General features: G+C 48.9%; 1 protein-coding gene across 1 annotated transcript in view; it reads right to left on the bottom strand.

Annotated features, from left to right (window-relative positions):
- The window catches only part of PLXNA4 (plexin A4), an 820,970-nt gene that overhangs the window by 47,560 nt on the left and 756,424 nt on the right, over positions 1–16,986 (bottom strand). Inside the window, exons 25-26 of the mRNA XM_084809045.1 lie at positions 16,225–16,328; positions 2,155–2,254 (exon numbers count right to left, since the gene is read on the bottom strand). Coding sequence (XP_084665171.1) covers positions 2,155–2,254; positions 16,225–16,328 — 204 coding nt within the window. The remainder of the gene's footprint in view (positions 1–2,154; positions 2,255–16,224; positions 16,329–16,986) is intronic.

Genomic DNA, 16,986 nt, shown 5'->3' with positions numbered 1-16,986 from the left:
TGAAAGCACAAACATGCAGAGCTTCAGGATGCAAGGACAAGATGGACAAACTTTGGGAAGGCTGATTGTGTTCCCTCTGACATGAGGGAAACGGGGCCGTGCCAGGGAGAATGAGCTCAAAGCTTGGCAAGCTAATAAAAGTATGCTGAACTAGGGAGGCTTGAGGATTTCGCTCAGTTCACCTTTTAAAGCAAGCCTACCTGATTTACAGATCCTGATTTACAGATCCTCTAGTATGTAGAGCAAATGCAGTTCTCCTTTATTTCTCAGTTCTTAAAAGTTCCAAAGTTCCAAAATGTAGGGATGGCGGACAATTCCAGTGAGGCCGAATGACAGCGCATTTGGCCCCCTGCCGTGGCAGAGCAAAGCCCCCCCACACCCACCCTGCAAAATGAGTGCAAAATGGAGCCTACCTGGTGTCGTTCACCGGTGGGTGCTCCAAGAATGGCGGCAGCGTTGGCGGCTGCCATTAGTCTCCCCAGGAATGCCGAGATAGGCTACGTAACTATTTATGTAGCCTATCACAGCTAATGCAGGGACGCCATTTGTGTCCCCGTGGAGGCCATCATAGGCTACATAAATACTTATGTAGCCTATCACAGCAAAAGGCAGCCACGCAAATGGCGGCCGCCATAGCAGCTGCCATTTGTGTAGCTGCCTTTTGCCATGATAGGCTACGTAAATACTTAATTTGTAGATTAAATTTGTAGATTGATCCAGCAAAAGCGGGGATGCAAATGATGTAGGGGACACCATTTGCATTCCTGCTTTAGCTGTGATAGGCTACATAAATATTTACATAGCCTATCATGGGCTAGGGTAGGGAAGCAAATGGCGTCCCCTACGCAGGATGGCATTTGCGTCCATAGCAGCCCGGCAGCGGCTGGAGGCTCCGCTGTGGGTTGGCCCGGCTGGTGGCTCCACAGACTGGCCATGGAGTGGAGCCAGCTGGGCAGGATTCCAGGGGGGAGGAACGGATCGCAAATAGCGTTGCCCTTATTTTCGCCGTAGTCTACGTAAATCTTTACGTAGACTACAGCGACCAAATAAGGAACGTGAATGGCGGCTCCCTATGGGGGCCGCCATTATCCGTACGCGCTTTTTTTTTTTTTTAAAGTCACCCGTGATAGGCTACGTGACGATTGATGTAGCCTATCACGGCTGACTTTGCAAATCTAGCCGTGATAGGCTACGTTAAGCGTCACGTACGCTATCAGGGGCGTTTTTTTTTTTTATTGCAATGGCGGCGGCGGCACCTGGTCGAAAGACCGGCTGCCGCTCCCGCCCCGCTCTAACACCCGCCGAACTGCTGGCCGGACCCGCCGCCAGGAGGGACATTTGGCAAAGGTAAGTCCCGTCCCGGGGGGGGTGCGGGGGGTGGGGGGGTGCGGAGGATTTCTCCCCGAAACTTGTTCAGGGGGCCGAACACGTTGGCGCTCGGCCCCCCGAAGTTTCGGGGAGAAATTCTCTGCCAACCCTAGTGTGGGGAGGTCAGTTCTCTGGGAACCGACTTTGGAGCACGGGCTCTGAGGTCAGCTCCTGGAAAACAAGATATCTTATGGCTGTCAAGCCACTTTCTAGCGGCCATAAGATTGCTCCCTTGGTCAGAGAAGAATACAAAAAAATTAAAAAGCACATACACCAAAAATGCACATTTTCCCCATAGGCTAAAGCATGAAAATGCAAATGGGGGGGGAATTTGCACTTTGGGGGGGTTCATATTTTTGCAAGTGTGAATTTGCACAAATGCAAATGTATACAAATTTCAGAAATTGGAAAAAAAATGAGCAGACGGTGGAACAAAAGACACCTGACAATCCACGAAATGCAGAAGGAACAGATTTTACAAAATCCATACATCCCTACTTGTAGACTATACTACACACACAGAGACATTATTCTCCTTTAGTCTTATTTTGTACTAGGTAGTTATTAGACAGGGTGTCTTAGCTAGTCCTGATCCTGAATTTGTATATAAAGTGCTTGCCATGTTGCTGTTGTTCGGTGAAACTTTTAACGTTTCATAGCCTTTCTATCACATGGCCCATCACTGGAGCGTATAATGGGGAACACCAGGGTTCGACTGTAACAGCACAGGTTGACCTATATTCCCTCCCATGTTCGACTTGACTGTCATGGTACGGGGGTCCTTACCATATTTGCTCGCAGAGGTCCTGGAGACGGTGGAATTGTTAGCAGCATTATAGGCTGTAACTTGCTTGGACACCAGGGCCACCACAGAGCCATCTGATACCTAGAGAAGGAAAGAGGCATTTGTCAACAAGGTGGTCTGTGCACCAAGGCATCTCTGGTGAGATCAGGGGAGTGATGGAAGCAACCGTTGTGTGGAATAGTGGGCAGTGGTTGGCTCCGGATGTGGGAACCCCACTTCCGGTCCCCTGTTCAGCCACTGTGTTCATTGGCTGGCTTTGGGAAAGCTGCTGTCCCTCACCCTAACCCAGCACACAGGGTCATCCTGCAGATCATTTTTTTTTTTTAAAAGCTTGCCCAAACTCTTTCGGGGGTAGGTTGGGTGGTAGAAATGTGATCAGTACATCACACTTGCACCTACACAGAGTATATTGTGTACTGAATATTGTATAAGCCAGGAGTGTACAGCCTCAGACCCAGGGGCTAAGTCCAGTCCTGCTGGGTTCCCAAGATGGCCATGCCCCCCTCCCCGGCCCCTCCCCTTTTCTCCTGACTACTGATCCTTTGGTAGTTTCCTGGCTTTTATGAAGTTTGTTTCCCATTCTAAAAGGTTTAAATGCATATGCTAAGGCTTAGTTATTGGCACTAAGGGCTTTAAAATAAAATAAGCTGGTATATTTTGACTTGGGCACAGCTAGGGATGTCGGAGAATTCCACCACAGACCCCAATGAGGCTGGATTCCAAGAATCCGTCCTCACTGGGGTCTGTAGCGGAATGGAGCACTCACCTCCGTGCCCGTCGGAATCCATCCAGGCCAGCTCCTCCATGTGGTGATCCTGCAGAGCCAGCCACCGGCTCCACAGCGCCGGTGACACAGCCGGCCGCCATTGCTGTGCTGTATCGCTGTGCTAAGTCCGGATGCAAATGGCATCCACTACGCCATTTGCGTCCCTGTTTTCACGCGATAGGCTATGCAAATTATATTTACGTAGATATTTGCGTAGCCTATCACGTGAAAAAACGGGAAAAATATCCGTCCAGGCTGGCTCCACAGGATCACCACAGAGTGGAGCTGGCCTGGACGGATTCTGGGGGGAGGTACAGAGTTCCTTTCCCCCTGCAAACCCCCCCACTCGGAACGGAGTGAGTGATCCATCCATCCCTATGCATAGTTCCCTGATTTCCTTTGGTCCCATCTACCACTGGAATGTGGCCTCCTGAGTGCTTCAGCCCTTGGGCAAAAGATGCTCAACATCCCAGATGTAAGCTTAGCCAGGGGTGGGAAACTGTGGCCCTCCAGTTGTCACTGGACTCCAACTTCCGTCAGCCTCAGCCAGCATGGCCAATGGTCAGGGATTATGGGAGTTGGGAGTTGGAATCTGGAAGGCCACAGGTCCCTCACCCCTTGGCTAAGTGTTTGTGGGACTGCTGTACAGAAGCTGAATGGATGGGAAAGAATTCTGAACATCTGAGGTGAGGAGGATGGTGATAGGGTAGAGAACCTTATGTCATGGCACTCCACTTCTGGAACTCCCTTCTGAGGAAGGCTCACCTGGCACTGACATTAATGCCTTTCCATTCTACATTAATAAAGGTATTTCCACCCCTGAGCTTTCTCTGTCTGAGAAGTTTTGTTATCCACAGGACTAAAGTGGCCCAGTTCTGCTCAAGCTAGGCATGTACGGATTCCCCACCATCTGTTCTGGTGGGGAATCCGTAGGGGGTGGGGAAGTGATCCGTTCCTCCCCCTCGGAATCCTCCAGAGTGGTTCTGCTCCGCTTGGATTCTGGGGTGGGGGGAACTGGCTTGGGGGTGCTTGCCTTCCCTCCTGCCAGCCAGACCCATTCGCCTCCTCCCTGTCCCTGCCGATTGCCTTTAAAAAAATGTCTTTGAAAAAAAAAAAGGCGATCGGGAGGCTGTGCCCATAGACTTATATGCAACTAGAGTCATGAATCTTGCATATGTGTCCATAGGCTTATATGCAAGATTCACCACTCTATTTTGCATATAGGTCTATGAGCACATCATGCTGATCGCATGTGCCCATAGACTTATACGCAAAATAGGGCAGTGAATCTTGCGTATAAGCCTATGGACACATATGCAAGATTCATGACTCTATTTGCATATAAGTCTATGGGCACAGCCTCCCGATCGCCTTTTTTTTTTTCAAAGACATTTTTTTAAAGGCAATCGGCAGGGACAGGGAGGAGGCGAACGGCTCTGGCTGGAAGAAGCAGCTGAGTGCCATTCTGCCTCCAGTCCTTCTGGAGCAGAGGTAAATGGTCCCAATCTGCTGTGGATTCCTGAAGCTGGATTACAAAGAATCCAGCCTCATTTGAATCCACAGTGGATTTCTCTGACATCCCTAGCTCAGGCTTCATCTGACTGTGATAAACATCCCTGGAAAACACATGAAGAAGGCCCTAAATAATATAGAGATTTTCAATAGCTTGCGCTGGAAATGTGTCACAGAAATGCTGAGGTGGGGTAGGAGAGAATGGTGGTCTTGTTCAGGATGTATCTAAACCTGACCCTGGGATTATTCTGCCCAGGGTCTCTGGTATTCTCTGAGATGGTGGGCTGCAAGGATCCCCCCTTCAAACACAACCCCAGGAAAGCAGAAAAACTCCCCAAAGATAGGAAGGTTCCAGCTCATGAATGATGCCCTCTGAGAGCCTCCTTTCAAAAAAAGCAAGCAAACAATGCTGAAAATTGAGCTAGGGACAAGCAATTCTGTGCCGGGAACATCTTTGATGAATCTGGAGTTCTGAAGAGAAGCAATGGAGAAGGGGGAGGACTCAGGGAAGAGCTGCCAGCTCTTCTATCACAAAGAACAATAATTAGCACTTAGCACAGAGTGCCTTCATCTTCAAAGCATCTCAGAGATGCTAATTAACCAGCTCTCTTTGGAGCCTGGAAAGGTGGCTTTTAACATCTGTGAGTTAGTCTTCTATCTTCATATGAGCGTGGAAGGGTCAACAGTGTCCCACCGAGACTCTGGTTCATCCCCCAGGTCTGTTTTTGTGCACATCTGGCACTCTCATTTCAGATGACATAGATAGGGATGGGAGAACCAGGGATGCTCAAGCTCACTGGAATTCTCCAAACATTACTTAAAGGCTCGATGGAGCTTGCTCCCATTCCCATTTTTGAAGTGTTCCCCCCCCCAGATTGTTGGAATGGGAAAAGTTATGCATTTGTCAAAAGTTGTGCATTTGTCAAAACTCGCAGATTTTGAGAAAGGTGCACATTTTGAGAGAGTTGTGCATTTTTGAGAAAGTTGCACGTTTCTGAGAGAGCTGCGCATTTTCAAAAAGTTGCACATTTTGAGAAAGTTGCGCATTGTTCAAGTGCACATGTTGTGAATGGAATTTGACTCCCATTTGCACTTGGGGTTGAGAACAGGGCATTTTCAAGCAATTTTTGAACAGAACCAAAATCCTCATACATCCCTAGACATAGATACAGCATGGACAGTTGCAGCCCTAGTCTGATGTAAGCCCACCTAGGCCTTCGGGCCAGGTCTGTCTGCCTTCTGTGACCCCATCCCTTGAAGATCTCAGTCATAATGATAGAAGCATCAGTTTTGAAAAGTCAGTTTCTAAGTCAATCCCACAAGGCTTCCTCTCTAGCCTCCTGATCTAACAAGATATGCTGTATGCCCTTGCAGTGGGCTTCCAGAATTTAGAGGTGCTGAGAAAGTGATAAGCCAGATCCAGGTTTCCTTACAAGGAGACTTTACTGAGTACTTACAGAACACAGGTATACCCAGTGGTTGGATCAAACAGTTTCTCTTAACCCAGAGCAAAGGGGTAAAATGGGTTTTATACCATACAGGTTAGCAGTGAGGCAGCATGACAGCAGCAAGAGTTAATTACAGTTCATCTGCAACTTTCCCAGCATAGCCTAACAGTGCTTGGTTCCCAGCACAGACACCTGTAGCTTTAAGACAAACAGAGCTCCACTTCCCAGGCACATCCTAGGCTCTGATAAGATAAATGGTACCAGAGCTCGTTAGCATGGAATGTGCTGAGGCGATGATATTGACCTTTGACACATCTTACAAGCTAAGAGGCCCGCTAGCAAGTAAACTGCAGCTAATTAACCAAAGCAGAGAGCAATATGGAGCAATATAGTTTCTCTCTGAAACTACTGGTAACTTGGTTACAGGCCTGGGGCCTTACATATGTGCAGGAAGAAAGGTGAGGGATTCCAACACAGCTGAGAATGTGACCATTTGCAACCACAATCTCATGGCTGGGTAAGCTACACCATATGATGAACATGCCTTTAAACTATCCATTTCCATTTTGAAGAAAAGACAGCTGTGGAGCCCTGATCTAGAACATGTTGCTTCTGATCCAGATCATGGCCCCACGCTGGTTTCTTGGAAAAAACCAATGTCCTCCTTGGCTGCTATTTGCCCTCAAAAGTGCTTTTTAACTACAAAACAGTACCTTGGGGTAGCAGCTGAGGGGTCATTTTCAGGAGGAACCAGGCCAGGGCCCATCCAGATGGGAGAACATTCCTGATTGGGGCATGTGATTTAGTCCTCACACTTAGCGCATGTAGCTGATGCTCAAGTGCCATGTGCTGTTCCATATATGTGCGGGGATGCTGCCCTGAAGTGCAGAGTGTTTCAAAGTGAAATGCCCAGCTCATGTGGCCACATGTGCCCTGTCTCCTTGAAAACAACAGATCTAGGAAGTCTGTATGTCCTGTACTCAAAGCTGGTTAGCACAGGCACATGGTCCAAAAGGCTTGTATATTTCAGCTGTCCATCCCAACCAGTGATGTAGTGGAGCCAGACCTCCTGGGGATGCAGCACCAGCACTTTTTTTTTATTAGTAGGGATGCTGACATCATCTGTCACACAGACACTCCTCCCCCTCAAAATACCCTGTTCTTTCTGAGCTTAGCTGCAATCCTCACAGTGACTGGAGGAAAATGAATTCTCTGAGAAAAAATATATTGGTTCTTGTTGTAATGAAAAATGTTTTGTGGTGGCTTGATCTTGAATGGGCAGTTAAGGCACGTTAGCTTTACAAAACACCTGTTCCAGGTGGAGATGAGAACTGCTAGAACTGCTTTGTTGATATGGATCAATGCAGCTGCTTGAATTATTTTACTCTTGTTTGGGCCATGGCTATGAGGACCGTCATGATGAACATCTGCACTTCAAAATGTGCACTTTGCTACTGATCTCAGCCTTGGGCTGTCAGAGAAATCCATTTGGAGGGGAGGAATTTCCTAGGGTTGGCCCCCTGGATTTCATTTTAGTTCCTGCTGCAGCACCTGACCGGATCTGCAGCAAGTCAGGCCTGTTCAGATTTCCTGAGAATTTTGCACATTTTTTCACAAGTTCTCCAATTTGCTAGGGATGTACAAAGGTGACTTATCTTTCGTGGATTCTGTTGATGGTGGGGGGGGAGGCGTTCCGTCCCTCCTCTCGGAATCCTGGCCGGGGGGGGAGGCGCTCCGTTTCTCCCCCCAGAATCCTCGAACGGCCGGCTGTGCTCCGCGGCAGCTCCGCGGAGCAGCCGGCCAGGCCTGGCCTGGCCAGGCCAGAGCCGTCCGCAGCCGGATTTCCAGCCATGGAGGGCTCTGGGTAAAAACTAAACAAAACAAAAAACACACAACCAACCGCGTACGCAAATGGCGGGGGCTACGGCTGCCGCCATTTGCGTTCCTTCTTTTTACCGTCTTAATCTACGTAAATATTTACGTAGACTATGACGGTGAAAAGAAAGGGGAATGCAAATAGCGTAGCGGGTGCTATTTGCGTCCCTTTTTGATTCCCCATTTTAGCCTACGTAAATCTTTACGTAGGCTAAAACGGCAAATCAAAAGGGGACGCAAATAGCGCCCGCTACGCTATTTGCGTTCCCCTTTCTTTTCGCCATCATAGTCAACGTAAATATTTACGTAGATTAAGATGGTAAAAAGAAGGAAGGCAAATGGCGGCAGCCGTAGCTGCCGCCATTTGCATACGCGGTTGTTGTTTTTTTTAATCCCACCCAACCATGATAGGCTACGTAAAGATTTACGTAGCCTATCACATCTTTTTTCTCTTTTTTTAAAAACTTGTCATGATAGGCTACGTAAATCTTTATGTAGCCTATCACATCTTTTTTTTTTTTTTACACACAAGCCTGGAAATGGCAGCGGCGGCAGCCAGTCGGAAGACCGGCCGCCACCGCCGCTGAAGCTGCTGCCGGAGCCACCGCCGGAGCCGCCGCCGCCCGGAAGATCCGCCCCAGGTAAGTCTCATCCCAGGGAGGATCCGCGGGGCGGCGGGGGGGGCAGGCCGTTCTGCCACAGAGTTCGGGGGGCCGAATGCACTGGCATTCGGCATCACCAAGATCCATATCGGAATTCCCTGACATCCCTGCAATTTGCACAAATTTCTGAGCAATTTCCACAAACGTATGAACAACTTGCAAAAATTTAGCAATTTGCTCAAATTGCTCAGAAATGCATGCAAGCTGTGGAACCCGTAGGGAAAAAAAATGCACAAAAGGGTTCCTGGAGTTTCCCCATTTTGCAGATATATGCAAATATGCGGATCTGCGAAAATGGGCGTATTCGCACATGTGCAAATATGCACATTTCCCAAAATGCACACATTCACATATATGTAAAATGGGGCTGTCAATAGCCCATATATGCAAGATTATGGGCAAGCAGACACTTGTAATCTTCCTATATGGGCTATTCACAGCCCCATTTTGCATATATGCAAATATGCATTTTTTCATGCCATTTTTTTTTATGGATATCCCTATCCCAACCAGTGAAAAGCAAGGTTAGAACTTAGAAGACAGAGTTTACTGCACTGAATTGCTCATAACTCACTGTTATATTTCCTCTCTCTCTTTTCTTCTCCTTCACATATATTCATTCAGCTGCTAAATGTTGCGTAATATCTACAAAAGGGATGTCAGAGAATTCCGCCACAGATCTTGGTGAGGCTGAATGCCAGTGCATTCAGCCCTCTGAAATCCGTGGCGGAACGAAGCCCTCACCCCCCCACCCCACGAAAGGCGTGCGAAATGGAGTACTTACCTGCTGTCGTCCATGCTGAATTGCGACTAGTGGCCGCGTCTGCCATTCGCTTCCTCTAGGGATGTCAGAGAATTCTGCGACGGATCTCGGTGAGGCCTAATGCCAGTGCATTCGGCCCCCCAAAATCCATCGCGGAACAAAGCCCCGCCCCCCAACCCACGAAAGGCGCATGAAACGGAGCACTTACCTGCTCCCGTCTGCGCTGCTTTGCAAATGGCAGCCGTTCTGTGGCTTTGTCTTGATAGCCGTGATAGGCTACATAAATACTTATGTAGCCTATCACGGCTAATGCAGGGACGCCATTTGCATCCCTGTGGAGGCCGTGATAGGCTACATAAGTATTTTCGTAGCCTATCATGGCAGGGGGAAAAAACCCAGCGTATGCAAATGGCAGTAGCTGCCGCCATTGGCATACACTGGGTTTCCCCCCCCCCCGCTGTGATAGGCTACGTATATATTTACGTAGCCTATCATGGCTAACTACAGGGACACCCAGCGGCCAGATGTCTGGCTGCGGGAGCCGGAGCCGGCCGGCAGCTCTGCGGCTTGGCCGTGGAGCGGAGCTGGCCGGGCACGATTCCGGGGGGGAGGACCGGATCACCTCCCCGCCCATCAAGGATTCTGGGGGGAGGGACGGAGCGCCTCCCCCCCCCAGCGGAAACAGAACGGAACGGAAGGTAAGTGTTCTGTCCATCCCTAGCTTCCTCATCATAGCCATGACAGGCTACGTAAATAATTACGTAGCCTATCACGGCTAATGCAGGGACGCCATTTGCATCCCTGCGGAGGCCGTGATAGTCTACGTAAGTATTTACGTAGCCTATCATGGCAAGCAAAAAAAAAAACAGCAGACGCAAATGGTGGCGGCTATGGCGGCCGCCATTTGCGTTCCCTTTTTTTCGCCATTTTAGCCTACGTAAATATTTACATAGGCTATTATGGCAAAAAAAAAAGGGGAACGCAAATGGCGTAGTGGGTGCTATTTGCATTCCTTTCCCCCCCGCCATAATAGCCTACATAAATATTTACGTAGGCTAAAACACAAATGGCTGCTGCCATAGCCGCCGCCATTTTTGTCTGCTGTTGTTGTTTTTGCTTGCCGTGATAGGCTACATAAATATTTACAATGCCTATCATGGCAAAATACAGGGATGCAAATGGCAGCTACGGCCGCTGCCATTTGCGTCCCTGCTGGCTGCCTAGTGGCTGGATGTCCGGCTGCAGGCAGCCCCGGCCGGTGGCTCTGTGGAATCTCCGCAGAGTGGAGCCGCCCGGACAGAATTTCGGGGGGAGGGTCGGAGCACCTCCCCCTCACCGCGAACGTCACTCTTCAAAAAGGTAACTGACTTTCGTACATCCCTAATCTACAACATTTTAAGGATGGATGAAAGTCCCTTACCTGGTCCCGCAGCTTGCTTTGTGGTGGGGGGGAGGCGCTTCGGTTCTCCCCCCAAAGTTCAGGCCAGGGGGGGAGGCGCCCCGCCCCGCCCAGCCGAAATTCAGGCCAGGGGGAGGCGCCCCACCCCGCTGAAATTCAGGCCGGGGGGGAGCGCCCCATCTCCCGGGCCGCGAAATAAAAAAGTAAATGTAAACACACACACACACACACACACACACACAAGTGATAGGCTACGTAATGATTTACGTAGCCTATCACGGCTAGATTTCCAAAGTCAGCGGTGATAGGCTACGTAAATCATTACGTAGCCTATCACGGGTGACTTTGGAAAAAAAAAAGTGCGTATGCAATTGGGCGCCGCCATTTGCGTTCCTTATTTGGGCCCGGGTAGTCTACGTAAAGATTTACATTTTACGTAGGATAAATAAGGAACGCAAATGGCAGCGCCCATGGGCGCCGCCATTTGCATACACGCTTTTTTTTTCCAAAGTCACCCATGATAGGCTACATAACGATTTACGTAGCCTATCACCGCTGACTTTGGAAATCTAGCCATGATAGGCTACGTAAATCGTTACGTAGCCTATCACGTGTGTGTGTGTTTTACATTTACTTTGTAATGGCGTCGGCGGCAGCCAGTCAGAAGACCGGCCGCCGCCCCCGCCCCCACCGAACCGCTGCCGAACCGCCGCCGGGACCCGCTGCCGAGAGGTGCATTCGCATGAGGTAAGTCCCATCCCGGGGGGTGGCAGGGGGTGGCGGAGAATTTCACTGCCAATTTCGGGGGGCCGAATGCATTGGCATTCAGCCTCCCTGAGATTCGTGGAGAAATTCTCCGCCATCCCTACAATATTTGTCCTTTTCATGCTTTGGATGCAATGAAAGGTCTCATTCCCATTCCCATCATTTCCCGTACTGATGCTACATGCTTTTCCTTGGTCTTCCACCTGCTTTTCTCAACCTTGATTCCTCTGTCTCAAAATCTTCACCTCACTTGATCTATTCTGTTTGTTATTACAATCGTTTTACTCCCCCTTTCCATCCCCTACATTGGTTGGCTCTTTCTTCCTTTATGTTACTTAAACTTCATCTACAGACTTTCAAAAGTCACTTCCGTTAGGGATGTTGGAGAAATCTGCAATGGAACCAAATGAGTTCAGATTTTCATGAATCCGACCAGCTGATTCAGCAGCATACTGGCTTTCCCCCTGTCGGCTGGATTCCACAGAGTTGTGGAACATTTTTCAAGCTTTCCCAAATTTTGCGCAATTTGAAAAAATATGATTTTTTTTTTTTAAACACAACCAAAAATGTGCATTTCCCCCATAGACCAAAACATGAAAATGCAGCTTTGGGGGGAATTCGCCCATCTTTGCACGTGTGCCTTTGCGGAAACGTGCATCTGGAAACAACAAAATCCAATTTCAACAATGCACAGACAATGGAATGCAAGATGCCTGACAAGCCGTGAAACGGACGGAACGGATTTTACAAAATCTGTACATCTCTAACTTCTGTCTATTTTTCTAACTGTTTCAGATGGATGAGAATTTATTTCACTCCATTTGCATTTTGATGCAACCATTCCTAATTCGCATGCCCAAACTGAAGGACAAACTAGAATGCAGTTGGGCTCTGAAATTGGTATTTTCCCAAAGGTTGACTCAAGTTTGGCATTTTAAAAATATGCACACAAAACAGCATATATTAATAAAAAGTGCACAGAGAAAGGCATGTATTAGGGGAAGTGTGCATAAAATCATTTTAGTATATGGGGAAAAATACATATTTTTTTTTAAAATGCACATATTGGGAAAACTGAACAGAAAAAAAGTGTATACTTGAAGAAACACACATGAACCCCTCCCCCAATACTCTTGTCTTCTCCTGTCTCCCTCGCTGTTCACTTCCAATATCATGGTGTATCCTGGCTAGGGATGGCGGAGAATTTCTCCCCAAATCTTTGGGGGGCCGAGTGCCAACGCATTCGGCCCCCCGAAATCGGTGGTGAAATTCTCCGCCCCCCTGCCCCCCCAGGATGGGACTTACCGTAGCCAAATGTCCCTCCTGGCGGCGGGTCCCGGCGGCGGTTCGGCGGGCTTTCGGCAGGGGCGGGGGCGGCAGCCGGTCTTTTGACCAGCTGCCGCTGCCACCATTACAACTGAAGTAAAAAAAAAACCCGTGATAGGCTACGTTAATCGTTACGTAGCCTATCACGGCTAGATCTCCAAAGTCAGCCGTGATAGGCTACGTTAATCATTACGTAGCCTATCATGGGTGACTTTGGAAAAAAAAAAAAAAGCGCATACGGAAATGGCGGCCCCCATGGGGCGCCACCATTTGCGTTCCTTATTTGGTCCCTGTAGTCTATGTAAAGATTTACGTAGACTACAGGGACCAAATAAGGAACGCAAATGGCGGCGCCCCATGGGGGCCGCCATTTGCGTACGCTTTTTTTTTTCCCAAAGTCACCCGTGATAGGCTACATGACAATTTACGTAGTCTATCATGGCTGACTTTGGAAATCTAGCCATGATAGGCTACGTAAATCATAACGTAGCCTATCACGGGGTCTTTTTTTGGGGGGGGGGTTTCACGGCTGGGGAGACGGGGCGCTTCTCCCCGGCCTGAATTTCGGCCAGGCGAGGCAGGGCGCCTCCCCACCGGCCTGAATTTTGGCCGGGCAAGGCGGGACGCCTCCCCCCCCTCGCCTGAACTTCGGGGGGAGAAGCGAAGCGCCTCCCCCCCACCGCGAAGCCAAGCTGCGAAAAGGTAAGTGACTTTCGTACATCCCTAATCCTGGCATCTACATTGCTCATTGCTAATGTACTTACATACCTGATTAAAACTCACCTTCTTCACTTTTTCTGCAACCTTCACCATTCCCCCCCCCTTACCCTGACAGTGTAATCTAAATTACAAGGCAATTGTTGGCACGTCTACTCAGAAGTCAATGCCACCGAGTTCAGTGAGACTTAGGCTCAGGGATTTGTGCATAAGATTGCAGCTCTTAACCTATAACCCTGAGGGCCTGTGTGTGTTAATTTGCATTATATGTGATGCCTAGTTTACATATACACTCTTGAAAATAGTTCATAAATGCTGCTACTAACAACAGCAGCTGCAACACCCAGGCAGGCATAAGGCTAGAGGCAGTAGGAGTGGGGCTACCTGAAACTCCAGAGGCCCAATGGGGGATCACATTCAAGCATGCCCTGACTCCAGGTGGCCACTTTGCTTCCATCCACCTCTCCCGTGGTTGAGAGACTACAGCTGTGTGCAAATGACTAGCGATGTGTGAATCAGCAAAACTCGACCTTGACAAAGGTCTTCAAATTCCATCCTGATGCCCATTCCGACTTGAGCCTGTACCAGATTGTGAGCTTTTTCTTTTTTCTTTTTGCATGAAAACCCATGCATATTTTCGTTGGTATATCTTAAAGTATGCATCAATTGCGCACATCTTTGAAATAGATGCATTCTTCTCCCATTGATTAAAAAGTATTCGTGCACATTTTTCAAAAGTAAGCATTTCTCTACGTGCATTTTTCGAATGCACGTATGCTGTTGAACTTTTTTGCTTGGTCCATGAAACACTGCAAGTCCAGAAATGTATGAACTTCGATGGCAGTTTGGGTCCGAGTCCATGTTCGATCTGGAAGGTCCAAACTGAGTAAATCCTAATCAAAAATGAACTGAAATAAATTGGGGAAGATACATTATGGGGACCATTCCATCAAGGCCAGATTCTCCAATGGTTCTTCAGGAGTGGATGTCACCGTCCACTTAGCAGTAGCCGTTTTTCATTTTCCCCTATTGCTTTTTGCTTCTTTGTTTTTGTTGCTGTTGCTGCAAGTGGCAGCAGCAACAGCACTGGCAGCCCACCTCCCATTTTGGATCCTCCAAATTATGCTGGACCTATTGTCATTTCAGAGTATTTGGGGTGGATGGGATGGTGGCCACCACACATTTTTTTTTAAAAAATGGTGGAGAATATTCAGATAAAAATTTGTGAAGTGACCTTCTTTTTCTAGGGATGGGAGATGAGGAAAAGAAGTATCTCAGAGATTTTTCTCAGAAAAAAAAAACATGTCTTCTGAGAAATTTCAGTTAAGCTCCAGTGAAGGCAAAATGTCCTCCATATTCTCCCCTCCCTGGACCAAGCCCCCGTCCAACTTATGCTGTTAGCATTCAGGAATCTCTGGGGAGTTGTGGCATTTCCCTTTAGGATAGAAAGACCATCAATCTCCTTTGCAGTCAGAATGGAATTAAGTCCTGTCCTCCTCATTATCTCACCTCCGCTCCCAATCTGTTTCTAATCTGTGGCCTGACATTTCATCCGATGCCATCACAGGGGAGGCAAGAAGGGCATTAGGGAGAAAGCTGGATAAAAGAGAGGCGGGCAGCTGTTTTCTCTCCCATTCCTGATATTTCTGGTGATGGTGGCAGCAGACAGCCAGGGAAACAAAGAGATGGACAGAGGGGTTCACTTAGTGACTGAAAATAGAATGACTGTCATTGCTCTGGGTCACCTCCAACATACCATTTAAAAAGCCCTGCCTGTAGAGAACTAGTACATCTAGGGATGGGAGAGAATTTCTCCCCGAAACTTCGGGGGGCCAAGCGCCAACGCATTCGGTCCTCTGAAGGTTGTTCGGGGAGAACTTCTCCGCCCCCCCGCCCCCCGCCCCCCCGGGATTGGACTTACCTTTCACGAATGTCCCTCCCGGCGGCGGGTCCCGGCGGCAGTTCGGCAGGTCTTCGTCAGGGGCGGGGACGGCAGCTGGTCTTTTGACCGGCTGCCGCCGCCGCCATTACAAGCAAAGTAAAAAGACCAGACTGCAAATGGCGGCTGTGGCAGCTGGTCGAAAGACCAGCTGCTGCCGCCGCCGAAGCCACCGCTGGAGCTGCCGCCGTCCGGAACATCCGCCCCAGGTAAGTCTCATCCCAGGGGGGATCCACGGGGGGGAGGGGGCAGGCCGTTCTGCCACGGATTTCGGGGGGTCGAATGCCAGTGCATTCGGCCTCACTGAAATCCGTGGCAGAATTCTCCGCCATCCCTAGCCAGGTTCCGGCTGAACATCAGGAAAAACTTCCTGACTGTTACAGCAATACGACAATGGAACCAATGGCCTAGGGGGGTCATGGGCTCTCCCACGCGGGAGGCATTCAAGACGAGGCTGGACAGCCAACTGTCAGGGATGCTCTGACTTGGATTCCTGCATTGAGCAGGGGGTTGGACTCGATGGCCTTGTAGGCCCCTTCCAACCCTACTATTCTATGCTTCTATGGTTCTCTGCTTTGAGAAGGCATTTGCTTACAACAATGTCAAATAAATTTATTTGCACAGGTAGATTCTGAGGCTCTCCTGACACTCCTAAAAATAACAGCCACTCCGGGGGACTACCTGGGTTGCTGAGAAAGCCAAGAAGGCCCTTGGCAGGCTGAACTCAGGCAAATGACAGCAGAAAAAAATAGGAGTAACATTTAGTTAGATTTAGTTACATGTAGTTAACATTTAGGAGTAATAAAATTTAGGGGTAACATTCCACCCTGACAGGAAACCCCCAATGGGGAGCAGAGCTGAAAAAGGCTGTCCGCTTACCTGATAGTGAGCGAGGGTATTGAGCCTCTTCCAGTCATTCTCGATCTTGGTCGTGAGGTCCTCATCCTGAAGTATCATCCTAGCCCCACTTGTCTGCCGCCATTCTGCAGGGAGAAGGAATCACAGGTTACTTTCCCCGCCGGAAGCCAATTTGGGAGAAGAACATAGTAACTGCTGCAAGGGCTGCTGGCTCTTGGTTTGTATAGATGGCTCTGCCCAAGCCTTCACCTGATTCAGGGCCTGTGACTGGAGGGTGGGGTGGGGGCTCAGAATTAGGCTTGTGGGGGGAACAAGGAGGAGCACCTTTAGAACACTCCACTGTTGCTTGTAACTGACAGCCCCGGTTTGAACGGAGCCATGCGGGAGGCGGGTGAGGGCAGGTGCTTTGAGACGCAAGAAGGGCCAATCTACCCCTGCACCTATTTGATTTTTTTTTTACCATTAGTCATCCTGAAAATTGTCTTAAGGAAGGGCAAGGTATACATTTATGTAGTAAATACATGAAATAAATAAATACCATCTCGGTGTAAACTCTGTTTTACAAGCAGCGTGAGCAGTGGTAGGTTAACGATCCTTCCAGGCATTTTACCCCCACTCAGAATTATCCCCCTCAACTGCTCCCCCCACCAACACACACACACAAATATGTGGTTCCAAATATACGTGTACCTTTGTAAACACGCACCTGGAATTCCCGTGATGGTGGAGGAAACAGAAGGGGTGGTGACTTTGACCAGAAAAGGACCCCCCTCTCCTGCGTGC

Source organism: Heloderma suspectum, chromosome 7, assembly GCF_057233095.1.
Source record: "Heloderma suspectum isolate Gila_16-S chromosome 7, 16-S_ref, whole genome shotgun sequence".
NCBI classification, from domain to species: Eukaryota; Metazoa; Chordata; class Lepidosauria; order Squamata; family Helodermatidae; genus Heloderma; species Heloderma suspectum.
This window is presented reverse-complemented; position numbering and strand designations above follow the sequence as displayed.